Genomic DNA, 14,118 nt, shown 5'->3' with positions numbered 1-14,118 from the left:
GGCAGTCCAAGTTATTTTATCAATGATTTCTGTTCTCCGTAATAATCACCTCTTCTTGTGAAAAGTAAGCTGTATCTGATGCAGTTTTTGATGGTTAATTTTGAATTAATAAAACTGAATTTTGGATGTGAATGTTCCAACAAGAACACATTTTAACCCTTAAAGGTCCCATTCTTCTACTTGAGTTCATCTGTCCTACGGAAGCCCTGAGAGGCAAATGTGAAAAAAAAATGTTGCCGTTAAATTCTTCCTGATGCTGCCCTACATGCAGGCAAATGGCGCCAGTGTCCGGAGGTTCACGTTTACCCGCCGGCAAGATAGGGTTCATAAACTAGACACTCAAAAAGTTTTTTTAGTATCTAGATAGTACGCACTTAATATAATTAAACATGTTACTTTTTCAGTGTGAGCACATTATTACTAAAAAAAACTGCTCAGAATTGGTATGTAGTCTGGTTTTGGGACACAGCTCATGTCTTTTTTTATTGTGTCTTTTTATGATCTTTTAACAGCCATTTTTGCAGAGATTACTGTTCTGTCGCCTCCAGTCCATTAGGTGGCGGCAGGTGGTGCGGGATATTGATAGCGGAAGAAAAAGATTTTGGCGCATGCGCCTTCCCCCCAGTAGCGTGTATTAAGTAGACGTTAGCAGTGCAAAGTACGTGGCAGAAAACTTTCGACATGGAGGTAGCTGCACTCTTCGCATTGACTTTATTACTGGGTGCACTAGTTATTCTGGTCGCATTAGCGGTGGGCAGGCGGAAAGAAGAAATAAGAGAGGAAATAGAGCAAGCGGCGGAGTTTGCCGGTAAGAGCCACACTAGCTAACGTAACTCTAGCCGATGCTGTGACTGGTGGGTAGGGCGGTGAGTCACCATATCTGTCACTATCTCCGTGGTCTTTGACATACGCGTTCATTCATTCATACATAACGAGAGTGAACACGGGAGTAGTGTGCCTGCTACTTTACGCAAACACGCAGACTTACGAAGCAGTTAATAGAAACTAAAGCAACTTTGTGCAACTGCCACCTGTCGTTGGCCAATCTGCGAAGGTTACACTGACGGGCCAATGGGATGACTGCTTCATGTCTAGTCGTTGTCTATTAATTATGTAAACGTAGATTAAATTTTAATAATTTGTCTTTGTAACGGTACATGGGGAACAACAACGCTGTTCAACCAGACTGACAACTGAAAGGGCAGAAAGAGACAAAGAATATTTATTCATATACGCATGACAACGATTAACAACAACATACAATGTTTATATACATGTCAAACTATTTCTGTAACTAGGTACTTATTCAATCTTTAAAAAAGTTATTCTTAAAAAAAGTTTCCTTGAGTTTATTTAGGATTTGCAAAAAAATGCACAAGAGATTTTTACCGAAACGGAGTGTGTGCAGCAAATGTTTTGTGCCTAATCATTATTAATATGATTATGGTTTGATGTCTGTTACCGAATGCTACTAGCTGCAAAATCTGTGTCATCACCACGTCCATCACAGTGTGTCAGAGACTTTCTACAATGTGACAGGAGAATCCTTGAGATTTAAGTCAGTAGTCTCAATAATTCAGATGAGTAGCCCTGTGTTTTGTCTCTCAGCTGAAGGCAGCGTTGTGAAGGGCCTTGCATCAAAGAAACCAAAGCAGGAGAAGCAGCGCAGCCGTAAGGATAAAGCTTTACAGCACACTTTCAGTCATCCCCTGTTGGCAGCCTCACTGAAGGTAAACTGGAGCACACACACTGACGCACTGTAAGAGCCTCTGAGGATTGTTGTTCGGGGACACATCTGTAGTAATAATCTGTTGTATTTGAATGCATTAGGTTTATCTAGATGGACCTTTTTATAAAGCGTGTATTTGTAATATTTTCAGAGCCACAGTGCAAACGTGACATGCCTGGATTTCAGCAGTAACGGGAAGTACCTGGCGTCGTGCGCTGACGACCGCACCGTCCGGATCTGGAGCACCAAAAACTTCCTGGAGCGAGAACACAAGTGTCTGAGGGCCAATGTGGAGCTGGATCACGCCACGCTAGTCCGCTTCAGCCCGGACTCCAGGTCTCCCCCTCTCTCTTACTGTACTTGTGCACTAAAAGCCTAAGGTTAACCAAGACTAACGTGAACCCCTAAACAAGGTCCTCCACCTCAATCAGCAATGAGAGATTAAGGAAGGTTTAGTGATGACAGAATGGCCTCATTTGACTAAATTTGTACAAAGAACACAGCGAGAGCTTCTGCACCTCCACATCAGCTGTTTTGATTTGGTGTCTTGTTGTTCCTTTTGACCTTTTTTATAACAGTTTAATTCTTACAGACTGGTCGACGGACTATTTTCTGAATCAGGATGTTTTGTAATTTTCAAATGTAGTGTTGTAGTGCAAGTTGTAATATGCACAAACCAGTAACGTACGTTACCAGAGCAGAATTCCACGTTTGTCGAACAGAAATGACCTGATAATCCCATCCCCCTCCTTCACTGAATCTTACCTTTTCACTGCAGGGCGTTCATCACCTGGCTGGCCAACGGCGACACCATTCGAATCTTCAAAATGATCAAAAAGGAAGACGGCACTATGACTTTCAAAGCTGCCTCTGAGGACTTTCCACAGAAACACAAGGCCCCCATCCTCAACATTGGCATCGCAGAGACAGGTACACACAAAATGTCTTAAAGTCACAAATGGATCTGTAGTTTTTGTTAGTATGTTAAAACTCCAATGTGTAGGAATTTCTCCCATCTAGCGTTGAGATCATATATCGCAATCAACTCTCTTGCCCCACGCAGTTCAAAGTACGTATTACAGCAACGGTAGCCTTCACGCTTCAAAAAGCCGGTCTCTTGCTCTTTTCAATATCCTTTTTTCTGTTTCAATGTTTCCTTCTTCAAACTTGCCGGGGCCGGGAAGCTACGATACCCATTAGCAGCGTTCGCAGCACCTGTGAGTTTATCATGTGACAGCGAAAACGCAGTGTGTCCTGTATGTCCCTTACTGGCTAACGTATTTCAAGATGGAGCATGAATATGGAGCGTCTACCCCAGTTCTCTTAATACATCCACGAGTTCATGCAAATGCAAATGTAAAATTTCAAGCCAAAAGGAATACTTGGAATTGATGGTGGTGGTAAATATTCATATAAAAGGACAAGTTTGTTAACGGGCAACACAGATTTTGATAATGAACAACTAAACACGTTACACACTGGACCTTTAAAGTCCGTATAAAGTATAGTAAAGATTTTTCTTTTATTTGCAATGTATCCCTGAAACAACGGGTGAATGTTTTATGGTTATTTGTTTCTTCTTTGGTATGTTACCGTTCAGCAAATTAAAATTAGTTTCTTTCATTCGCTCACTTGCTCTCAGCTTGTTTGCACACAAGCCTGGGCAGCCAGCTGACAACATAACTTTTTGTTTTTAACATTAATAAACATCACACAAAATGTGTGACCCTCGTAGTAGTTTTTTTTTCTACTGTGTGACTGAAGCTGTACGCAGTCAGCAACAAAATGTCTCTGACTGAGATCCTGTCTGCCAATCCGTCCTTTAGAATTTCATAAGTCTTGTAGTTTGTCACCAGTCTAAGGCTGCGTTCAGACAGCCTGCGTCGGCCGGCCGACAGTCCGGCAAAAACGCAGGTCTTTCCATTCATTTTGAATGAGGGTAGTGCGTTTAGGCTGCGGCAGGGGTTGCCGCGGGTGGGGCCACGCAAAACAAACGCATGGTTTGAGGCTGTGTGAGAGTCCCGTACAGTAAACAGGAAACCTCACTGCCTCTATCGCTGCCACAAGAAAGTTTTAAAACGCTATGAGGGTAAAAAACAAACCAAAAGCACTGAACTGCCCGGGAGTTGTGTAACAGCTGAATGTTTCCTGCAACAACGAAGCTTCGCTTTGTCTCGCTTGTCATCTTTTCTTTCTCTCTCTCTCCTGTGAAATAAGCTGCCTTCAAGTGCGGTCGGAAACATCGAGATCTATAAACGATCTGATGGAAAACAGTAATTGTGAAATATAAAGTCTACTTGTGCTTCGTTGGGGGAGTTAAGAACGCAACAGGACTAGAGTATAGATTGGGCCGCATTTTTCTGTCTGAGCCCAGCCCACATCCAACAGAGCAGTAACCGAACCCGACCCGAGCCCGACAGGCATGAAGATATTTCTGTCCGAGCCTGACCCGAGCCCGACACAGTTAAAATCAAATTTTTTTTCTCATACTAATGACACATGTACGTTTGTTTGTGTGGAAAGTCCGCTTTTATTAAGCAACTGTAGGAAGGCATTCGGAAATGTCAACAGATGAGCGTATCAGCACACACGGGGCAACAAGCGCACGTTAACACAGGCACGCACCTACATAATAAGCGGTTTTAAATTTAAAATGGTCAATGCCTTATCGCGCTGATGTGACCGAGCCCGACCCGAACCCGAACATCATTTCTAAATATCTGTCTGAACCCGGCCTGACGTGCTCGGTTCGGGTATCCATCCTCTAAACAGGACGTCACACAAATGGGCCGTTTTACTGACACTCCCCACCGCTGCACAACCCTGTGGAAAATCGCCGGATCGGTTTTTTTGGTCCGAATGCCCCGCAAAAGATGTTTGATGCCAAGATGGGCTGATTCTATGTTTCCTCTCCGCAGGCAAGTTCATCATGAGCGCCTCCACCGACACCTGCATCCACATCTGGGACCTGAAAGGAGAAGTCCTGGCCTCTATCAACACTAACCAGATTACCAATTCTTATGCTGCCGTCTCCCCATGTGGCAGGTCAGTCCCACCCCGCCAAATGGGGATCTTCACCTCCCCTTGCAAGTTTTTTTTTATTTTTTATTGTCTTACAACATTGAATAAAAGTAGATTTAATGTGTCTTATTTGACACTGATCAACAGGAAAATATAAAAAAAATGAGTTCTGCAAAGTGATACTTTTTAAGGCACTGTAAGTTTTCTTCTCTTTAAGTATCGTGTGGAAGTTTAATCAGATCTGATGAAGTCCTTACCATTTAGCCTAACAAGTTGACATTTTCATGTTTGAATTTTGTGATGTGAGTTAACTTTTACCCAACATACATGTGCTCCAGAAGGTACTCAGGACTTGTATGCTTTCTTTACATTTTGTTTCACTTTTAAAATTAATTACATTTATTTTTGAGTAATAAATGACTGGCATTGATGCATCTGGAAAGTTGTGGTTACCTCAAGCTCTGACTTAGTCTGGCTATCACCAGACCAAGCTCAATCTTTTAAGATTGAACATTAGTCTGGGGAGTCTGCTCTGTATTTTCTACTGCACAAGAGGCGTGATCAACGAGCATAGTTCAAATGACTCTGTACGCAATTGGATAGTCCTTCAACCAATCGGACCAACGATCCGGGTGATGTAGCAGCGACCGCGGCATCAACGGGTTGCTGCGCTTCGGTGGCCGGCTTGTTGAATGTAAAAAGCTGATTGTCCCTTCTCTATCGTCATCGTGTTAAACCCGCCAATAGTGCGCCAGGTGGATAAGCCAGTTTGTGATTGTTCCCCGCAAAATTGTAACGGAAGCAGGATAGATAAACGTGCAGGTTTCCAGCCTGAGCTGCAGGGTGGAATCAAATCTCCGGCAGATCGGGCTGGGTTTACCCAGTTTAGCTCTGACTGCATTTATGGTCATTTTCTCAAACAGTTTCAGGTCAGGTAGGGCTGGACGATATGACCTTAAATCAAAATCACGATTAATTAATCACAATTAATTGAAACATTTTGCCTCGATTACAATTAATGAACGTTTATTTTTGATTTAGTTTTTTGCACTCATACTTCACTGACAAAGATTGCACTGTAAACTTGCTCAAGTAGTAAAGGTGGGATATTTTGTTCTAATAAAAGAGTGCATATTATCCTATATTTGTGGTTTTAAAATAAATGAAGGAAATACACACACACACACCAGCACGTTTCCTAAAAAAGTAGAAAAGAAATAACTTAAATTCTTTGCATCCAAAAAATTATTTTAGATATTGCCATGTCAAAAGTAGAAAATAACTAGCACCTCTTGCAAACAAAATACATTTTAAATATTGCCATGTCAAAATTAAAACACAGGTCTGTGTTTTGTGTAAATGGGATAAACAAAGTCAACGTCACTTAGCTTCCTCTCTGATTTGAGCTTCCTGCTTCAGCCTTGATGGTGAGATACTAAATAAGCCTCCTGAACTTGCACCCCTGATTCATAATTTCTCAAACAGGCACTCTTTAATCATTTCTGCGGCACTCTAAAAACGCCTGACCTAATGACAGTATTTACTTCCTGAATGAGTTGTGTCATAGCTAGGGCTGTGTATTGGCAAGAATCTGGCGATGCGATACGTATCGCCATACATGGGCCACGATTCAATATATTTCGATACTGTGCGTAAGGCGATATATTGGGATATTTTTAAAGTATAATTTTAGAAAAACTAATATTTAAACAAAGACATGATGTTCATACAAGTCCAAGAAGTTTACTTTAGGTAAACAATTCAGTACACAGAAAACCAAACTGCCAGTTTAGGATTGTGGTTCACAGGTTCTTAGTGAGCTAATGTTTAAATGCTAAAGTAGGCCAAAGTTCAGCCATAGCTACATTGTTAGCTTCTAGCAAAAAGTCAGGCACTGTTAGGCACTGTTAGGCACTGTTAGGCACTGTTAGGCAAGGACACTAGTGGTGTGTCTCAGCATAGCCATCTAGCGGTAGGGGGTTTAAACACAACATAAACGTGAACCACTGTCTTACATTTTTGCACGTTAACTTAAAAAAAGAAAAACGATATTGTGTTTTTTGAAAATCGATATAGTATTGCAAAATAAAATATCGCGATACTCAAGTGTATTGATTTTTTTTTTTTTTTTTTTCTTACACCCCTAGTCATAGCAGTGTCTGATGTAGAAGAGAGAATGTGTGCAGACCAAAAAATAGCAATGTGTTACAAATTGCAAGGTCGGGTATTGTTTTTTAGGTTCTGGTGAGACGGTGAAATATGACCCAGGAAGGCCGGTTAGAGAAATAGGTCCACGGGTTTGAAGGCTTCTAAGACGCCAGGACCCTGTGACATCACTGTTGATTGTCTTTGGCTGAAACATCACCTCTTTAATAATAAACTCCTGGCATCATAATTATCGCTCTGTCAAATAAGAGGTTGAATACAGCACAGGCTACTTCTACTTCTCCTACAGAAGATAAAAACAAATAATGAAGTCTTATGGGATTTAAGTGGAGATGTCATTGTGTGTGCTGTGTCTGTCTCTGGGCTCTCAGGTTTGTAGCGTCGTGTGGCTTCACTCCTGACGTGAAGGTGTGGGAGGTTTGCTTCGGGAAGGGAGGAGAGTTCAAAGAGGTGGCGCGAGCTTTTGACCTGAAGGGCCACTCTGCAGGAGTTCACGCATTCGCCTTCTCCAATGACTCTCACAGGTAATGAAGGCTTTTCTGATTACGGTACGAAGCCAAAGAGGTGGCTCCCTGGGGGAAGAGTTCGGCATTTTGGGAAGTATGCTTATTTGCTTTCTTGCCGAGAATTGGGTGAGAAGATTGATAACACTCGTGTCTGTACGCTGAATATGACAGTAGAGCCTGCAGCCAAATACAGTAGCTGGAAACGGGGAAACAGCTGGCTCTGTCCAAAGTTCAAGAACTTTTAAACCTTTGTAATACATAGTATACATTTTAGTTTCATACGGATTAAATAAACAAGATCCTATCCTCATCATCTCTTTTCGTTTTTAACATGTAACATGATTGACTGTTTAAATGCAAATAATATTTGGGTTTTTGCCCTTTTTCCGAAATCGACAATATTCTGTGTAGTTGTGTGTACAACCATAGCAACACACAGACCTGACCAGTAAGGTCTGTGTGCAAGAGGCCATTTCAAACTGCGGTTAAAAACCCTGATTGAGATGCATATACTGAATTCGCTGTATACATGTCCAAAGAATGCTTCTAAAACCTGAATAATACTGGCGTAGCCCACGTTTTAATTGGAAAATGCTAAATTCGGAAAAAGGCCTTATTCAAAAATAAACGGAATATGCTGTTTACATGACCTGAATCAAACTTGGAATATTGTATTTGAATAATAGTGGAATAGTTGTGTGCATGTAAACATACTCATTGTGTTCTTTTCTGTCCTCTTTTTATTGATCAGAATGGTGACCGTCTCCAAGGACGGTACGTGGAAGCTGTGGAACACAGACGTGGAGTACAAAAAGCAGCAGGACCCCTACCTGCTGAAGACGGTACCCTGCGTGTCATCTGAAGGTAGCCGGGTGGCCTTGTCTCCAGACGGCCGGGTGGTGGCCATCAGCGACGGCAGTAACCTGGCTCTGTACAACGCCGCCAGCGGGCAGCTGGAGGAGGAGCTGCACGGCGTCCACAGCGAGGAGATCAACGATCTTAGATTTGACATTAACGGGCGCTTCTTGGCGTGCAGCGGCGACAAGGCCATCCGAGTGTTTCACAATGCCCCGGGCTACCGGGCAGCCATCAGAGACATGCAGGACATGCTGAAGAAGGCCCAGAACGAGGCCATGAAGCAGAGACTGCAGCAGCAGATCAGAGAGGCTCAGAGCACGCTGGACACTGTGCTGGCTGCTCCTAGCGACTGAAAGAGCCCCAAGAAACTACGCTCTGATCGGGATAGTGTCTGACTGACTGCTAATCTTTTTTGCAACCTCAACTCTCCCTCTGCCACTAAATGGTCCGGGAATCTTGAAATCTGCATGCAGTTTTAATAAAGGAACATCTTTTTATGGAAAAAAATAAAATGATTTGAGTTCAGATCTTTTTGTCCTGTTTCATGTCCAATAATGTCTTAAGTGTGATCCCTGCTGTGGTTGTCTTATATTTTCCTTCCGCACCTTTTTAATTGAAAGTCTGACTCCACTCAGAAATGTGTTTTGTTTATTGTTCCTTCCCTTGGAAGTTTTGAATTTCACTGTGCAGTATGTTTGTTGACATCCATCTGCTCAAAGTTTCTCTGTGTTCACTTTAATTCCTTCACATCACAACTCTGGAAGCCAATCATGGTCCAGGATGCAGCTTACACACAGGTGAGATGTGGAAACTTGAAAGTGTTGATCAAGGGGTAATTGTATATTTTATTAATGTATTTTTTTCCCAATATATTTAATAACCTAGACTACTAAAACCAAAACTATCTGCATGGCTAGATGAATGTACTAGAGGTAAGTGACAATGTGTTTTTCACCATTTGAGTGAACTGCCCCTTTTAAAATAAAAAAAAACGACCAGCTGTGCCACACAAAATGTTGTTTCCTACTGGAATAACCTACCCAGTAAGCACACATACGTCGGCACGACGTATGCAATTGATCGCTTCGTCTGCAATTGATCGCGGGTCATAAAGAAGAATAATGAAGCATCGTTTATTGAGCGTCTGGAGGTCTTATTATGATCGCAATCTATACATTGCAGCGACGTATTAACTATGTCGGTGAGATGTATTAAAAGTTCCTCAGTTGTTCGCGGGTCATTTGGAAGCATCGTTTAATGAGCGTCTGGACATCTTTACTACACACACTGTTGATGTGATGGACAGTGAATCTGAATTCTGCCCATTCTGCCCAGCAACTTTTAATGTGTTGGTGTGCTATTTTCTATAATAATCTGAACTTGTGTAAATTATCTTTGAGTAGCCATATGTCTTCACGTAGTAGACAATGGCAAAATAAATCAGAATGTTTTTTTGGTGAAGTGTCCCTTTGAATCATTTTTAATCATGTTAATGAGGAGTAGGCCTATGTAATAATTTATATTTATATTCACAAACAGTAGCCTATTGAAGAATTTAATTTTCAAACCCTTTACCCTATTTATATTAGAATGAAACAGACAAATAATTGTTAACGCTTAAAGTTGTGTTCTATTGAAAGGATCTAGCTACATGCTAACGAGAGCTCGACTCGGCGGAAGCATAAATACTTCAGCGCGGAAAGATACATGAGTGAATCGACAGTGATCCAACTGTCAGTCTCCGTCAGTGTCGATCAAAGTCGGGAGGATGGCGCTTGGACATTTAGCAACGGAGGATTTAATCACGGGCTTACTTCGTTTTGGAATAAAGGTCACTGAAGAGGAGCGAAGTAAATTCAAAGGTAAATTATGTGCATTTTTAATCTGTGTTTGTGGTGTTAATATTCAAAGTTGGAAGTTAACTTTACCGTTAGCACTAGCCAAGTTCATACTCTGGCAACATTAGCTAGCTACACTCGACATTGATGATTGCCATTATTAACGTTAACAGGTTAGTTAGTTAAAACATTAGCAGTGTTATGTCCCATATTGCCATTCTACATGTTACGACATGGTACTTAGCTAGCTAACGGTACTTAGCTACAGTTGACCATCGAGGTAGCTAGCTAACATTAACGTTAGCTGTAAAACTACTGCGTCAGAGGAGAAAAAAGCGTTTTTGCCGCCGAAAAGTCTTTTCTTCTGACTTACGTTAACTCTAGCTATAAAACGTTAGCTGGACTGCGTCAGAGGAGAACGATAAAAAGGGTCTTTGCCGCCTAAAAGTCTTTTGTTCTTAAATGTATGTTAATGGTAAAGCAAAGCCATTTGGGCGGAATGTGACTGTCTTAGAACATTTTCGTAAAACCATGTAATGTTAACGTTAATTAACCTACTAAGACACGACGCTGAACTTGGCTCCACATTCGCTCCGGTTCTCTTTAAGTTTCGATTCCACCTTTAAAAAATTACCGTTTCAGCCACTGTGTGGCAGTGTTTATCACAAAACGAGCCATTCTGCATCAGTGCCATAGACTGTATGATCAGTGCAGATCACAGCTTTATGTTATGTACTGTGTGTGTATGTGTGTGTGTGTGTATGTATATATATATATATATATATATATATATATATATATATATATATATATAATTTTTTTTTTTTTTTCCTTTATACAGTTGTATACACTTTATACACTTGTTTTTGTTGAATCTGTCTGAATGAAAGCCAACAATCTTGTAAATTATATTTAAAAAGTCAGAAATTCTCATGACCTGTAGACTACCACACTGTGAGGTATAAGTGTAATATATTGTTGTAATGTTGTTGTTGTTTTTATGTCCATATCTACTGTGGAATTATGGACATGATCCAGCTCAAAAATATATATTTTGACAATTCGATTGCGATTTGCTGACTTTGCACTGCCCCCTAGCGGCCAAATATGGTTGTCCGTTGAATTTCTCACCTGATTCACATACTACAGATCATAAGGTTTCCAATGATGCCCAATATGTCCATATCTACTGTGGAAATATGGAAACTGAGAAGGGTTGGGCACAACCAAGTCTCACCCAGAGTTGGGGGGGGGGGGTTTGTGTGAAAAAATGTTTTATTTGCTTGCCAATTACATTGAATCAAGAAAGCCAACCACTTATAATGTTTTATAAAAGTTAATATTTTACATTGATCATTATAACATTTTTTCTGGTTTAAACTGGCCACTTTTGATTATTGTTAAATGTGGACAACGCCCATCCCCCAAATGATACATTTGCGCATACTTGTGGACCAACTCAACTCTGACAGATTGGTGAGGGGAGTGATAGTGGTCATGTACTATTGATTTATTTATTATTATTATTATTATTATTATTATTACTGTTGTGAAATTGGTGTTCTTAAACGAGTAATGTATGGTCTTTCAACAATTTCAAGTGAATAATATATAACAATTTACTGAAAATATTGTTAATGCTTGTGTCATGTGGTGCCCCCCCTCTGGTTGTGCCCCTTGGGCACTGGCCCAAGTGCCCTTATGGATAATCCGGGCATGGTAACGCAGATGCCATGCACAGGCTACGCATCCAATAGGCCATTGTACGTCTATAGGCCATTAAGGAGTGTAATATACACTATTTTAACATGTCATCCCAGATAGTGATGCATATTTCAAGCAATAATGTCTGCGAAAAGTCACAGGTAAGCAAAAGACATTGATTAATCTGAGACTGTATTGTAGGCTGGTCACAGGCGTGGTAACATTTATTTTCTAGCTAGGCATTTTTGGTCGGAAATATTAACAAAAACTGTCTTCGGCACAAAACTACTTATTTAATGCATTTTTCTTAATTTGCTTATCAGCATTATACCATGGGTGTACATGAGCATTCGTTTATATTTTTAACCCAATATGTGGCAGTAACTTTCACTGTGAATATTTAGCTAATATTTGAACAATTATGTTATTAGCCTACAATGTTCATTTTTGGTAAGACGTGGTCAAATTAAGTGTTTGAACCTGTATAATAATATCAGGGTCAACTTTTGTGGAATACAATTAGTCCCGCACACTGACCATTACGCAAGCAATAATTTATTTAGAAAAATACAACGTTGAAGGTCTGAGACCGAAACGTTGTATTTTTCTAAATAAATTATTGCTTGCGTAATGGTCAGTGTGCGGGACTCTTCTGTAAGCCTTTGATCTGCCACTTTTGATCATATCCTACGCACCTGCCCGACAAAAGAGATGTGCAAAAAAGCTTTCTTACGTGGAATACAATTAAAAATAAATAACATACACCTTATATTTCATACTGACTTTAATCACAGGATAAAGTGACAGTGAGGCTTAGGTGGTGATTAATAGCAGGATGAAATGTTGGTGACATGTCCAAACAGTGCTTTTGCTAAAAGGACAACTAGCATAGCATTAAGGGGGTTATTAAGAGTTAAAAGGGTCAGCAGTTTAGATGCATACACATTTCTTAAAGATCTTACCTCTATGCATTCTTGGTGTTAAACACATTAATCAGTAATGCATCTGTAATATAGAGTATTAGCCTGTTAGAATTTTGAACTGCTGTAGTCAGGTAATCATATCCCTTTTTTTTTTTAAATACATAACTGTAAAATAGGTGTTGACAGAACAAGATTGACCATAATTGTTAGATAATTGTCTTTTATAATTTTTTTTTTTAAATAGTCATCATCTGACTTTGTCTTCATCTTCTAAACTCTTCTAGAGTTTAGAAGTGTACCACACACCTGAACTGGGGACTTCCCAGTTTGAAGTGTGGTCCTTGGAAAGGATAGTGTTTGACGTCACTCAACATAGTGAACGCTCTCGCTTCAGAATTGGAGAGTTTAGAAGTGGGAACCTTCCCACTCATAGATATATATAAAGGCTAGATGTCTTACGGTGGAGTCTCTAACGTCATCACCGGCAGCCATCTTGTCACAGTCAAGCTTTCTTGCGGGCTCTGTGGTACCTGATGTAAGGTGAGTGATCTGCACGAACACAAATACTCTTATCTCGCTGAAATCTTGACGGATTTACAAGCGGTTTGGTTTCTTACAAACGTTATTAACGTGGCTATAATTCTGGATGCTTGAACATGTTGAAATTGCAGCTTTTCTTTTCGAAAAACAACTTAATCGTGCAGCATAGTTGTGTATCACTACTACTTGCGCAAGTTATCAAGGCTGAGACCACAATCGAGCTGTTTTACTGACACCAATAACAATTTTATGATGACTAATCTTTTGTCTAAATTACAGTCTTTGTGGATGTGGTTGTAGTTATTAGCTGGCTAATAACAAGAAGCTGTGAGTGAGACCTAGTAGCAGCTAACGTTACAGTTTAGCATAGCTATGACATAATAGTATTACAAGATTGTTGTTGACCCAAGGCTTTTTAGAAGTTTGTTTACACAATTGCTGAATGTTTCTTTTGGACACCTTTTTATAACTAGTTTAGTGTGGTTGTCTTATTCTAAAGTACATACATGCATACATGATGCACACATGCATACATACAATTACCCCAAACATATGATAATTTAGGTGTGTATTTTTGTCCTTACCGTTAATGTTGAAAGAAGGAAAAAAGGGTTGGAAATGTTGACAATAATTTATATATCTGGGTACGTTTCTCACGTTTTTAAGGTTTCCCAAAACCGGAAAGATGAGGAGGCAGTGGGAACTTGCTCTAAGAAGGGACGGTTTTGTTGTCTCTGACAGGACACTGCTCTGCAGTGAGCACTTCAGGAGTGAGGACTTTGACAGAACGGGGCAGAATGTCCGGCTTAAAGATGGTGTTGTGCCAACCATTT

General features: G+C 40.4%; 1 protein-coding gene across 2 annotated transcripts; it reads left to right on the top strand.

Moving 5' to 3' along the window:
- Positions 1–545: 545 nt before the first annotated feature.
- Positions 546–8,807, top strand: tbl2 (transducin beta like 2). 2 transcript variants are annotated; one of them, XM_031307923.2, is made up of 7 exons: positions 546–808; positions 1,609–1,730; positions 1,881–2,065; positions 2,508–2,659; positions 4,648–4,774; positions 7,288–7,440; positions 8,174–8,807. In XM_031307923.2, exons 1-7 carry the CDS (start codon positions 682–684, stop codon positions 8,631–8,633), a joined length of 1,326 nt encoding a protein of 441 aa, XP_031163783.1. In that variant the 5' UTR covers positions 546–681; the 3' UTR covers positions 8,634–8,807. The 2 variants fall into 2 exon arrangements, with proteins under 2 accessions (XP_031163783.1, XP_035864938.1); XM_036009045.1 differs by lacking the exon at positions 546–808 and adding an exon at positions 847–866.
- The last annotated feature ends 5,311 nt before the right edge of the window (positions 8,808–14,118 follow it).

The sequence above is a fragment of the Sander lucioperca genome, chromosome 13 (assembly GCF_008315115.2).
Source record: "Sander lucioperca isolate FBNREF2018 chromosome 13, SLUC_FBN_1.2, whole genome shotgun sequence".
Lineage (NCBI taxonomy): Eukaryota > Metazoa > Chordata > Actinopteri > Perciformes > Percidae > Sander > Sander lucioperca.
The sequence above is the reverse complement of the archived record's forward strand: the minus strand, read 5'-3'. Positions and strand labels throughout refer to the sequence as shown.

What these genes read in the sequence shown, in the direction of transcription:
- tbl2 (XM_031307923.2), top strand. Translation starts at nt 682, where the DNA reads ATGGAGGTAGCTGCACTCTTCGCATTGACTTTATTACTGGGTGCACTA. An exon ending in TGTTGGCAGCCTCACTGAAG is followed by an intron (nt 1,731 to 1,880) that starts GTAAACTGGAGC and finishes TAATATTTTCAG; the next exon opens with AGCCACAGTGCAAACGTGAC. An exon ending in CATTGGCATCGCAGAGACAG is followed by an intron (nt 2,660 to 4,647) that starts GTACACACAAAA and finishes TCCTCTCCGCAG; the next exon opens with GCAAGTTCATCATGAGCGCC.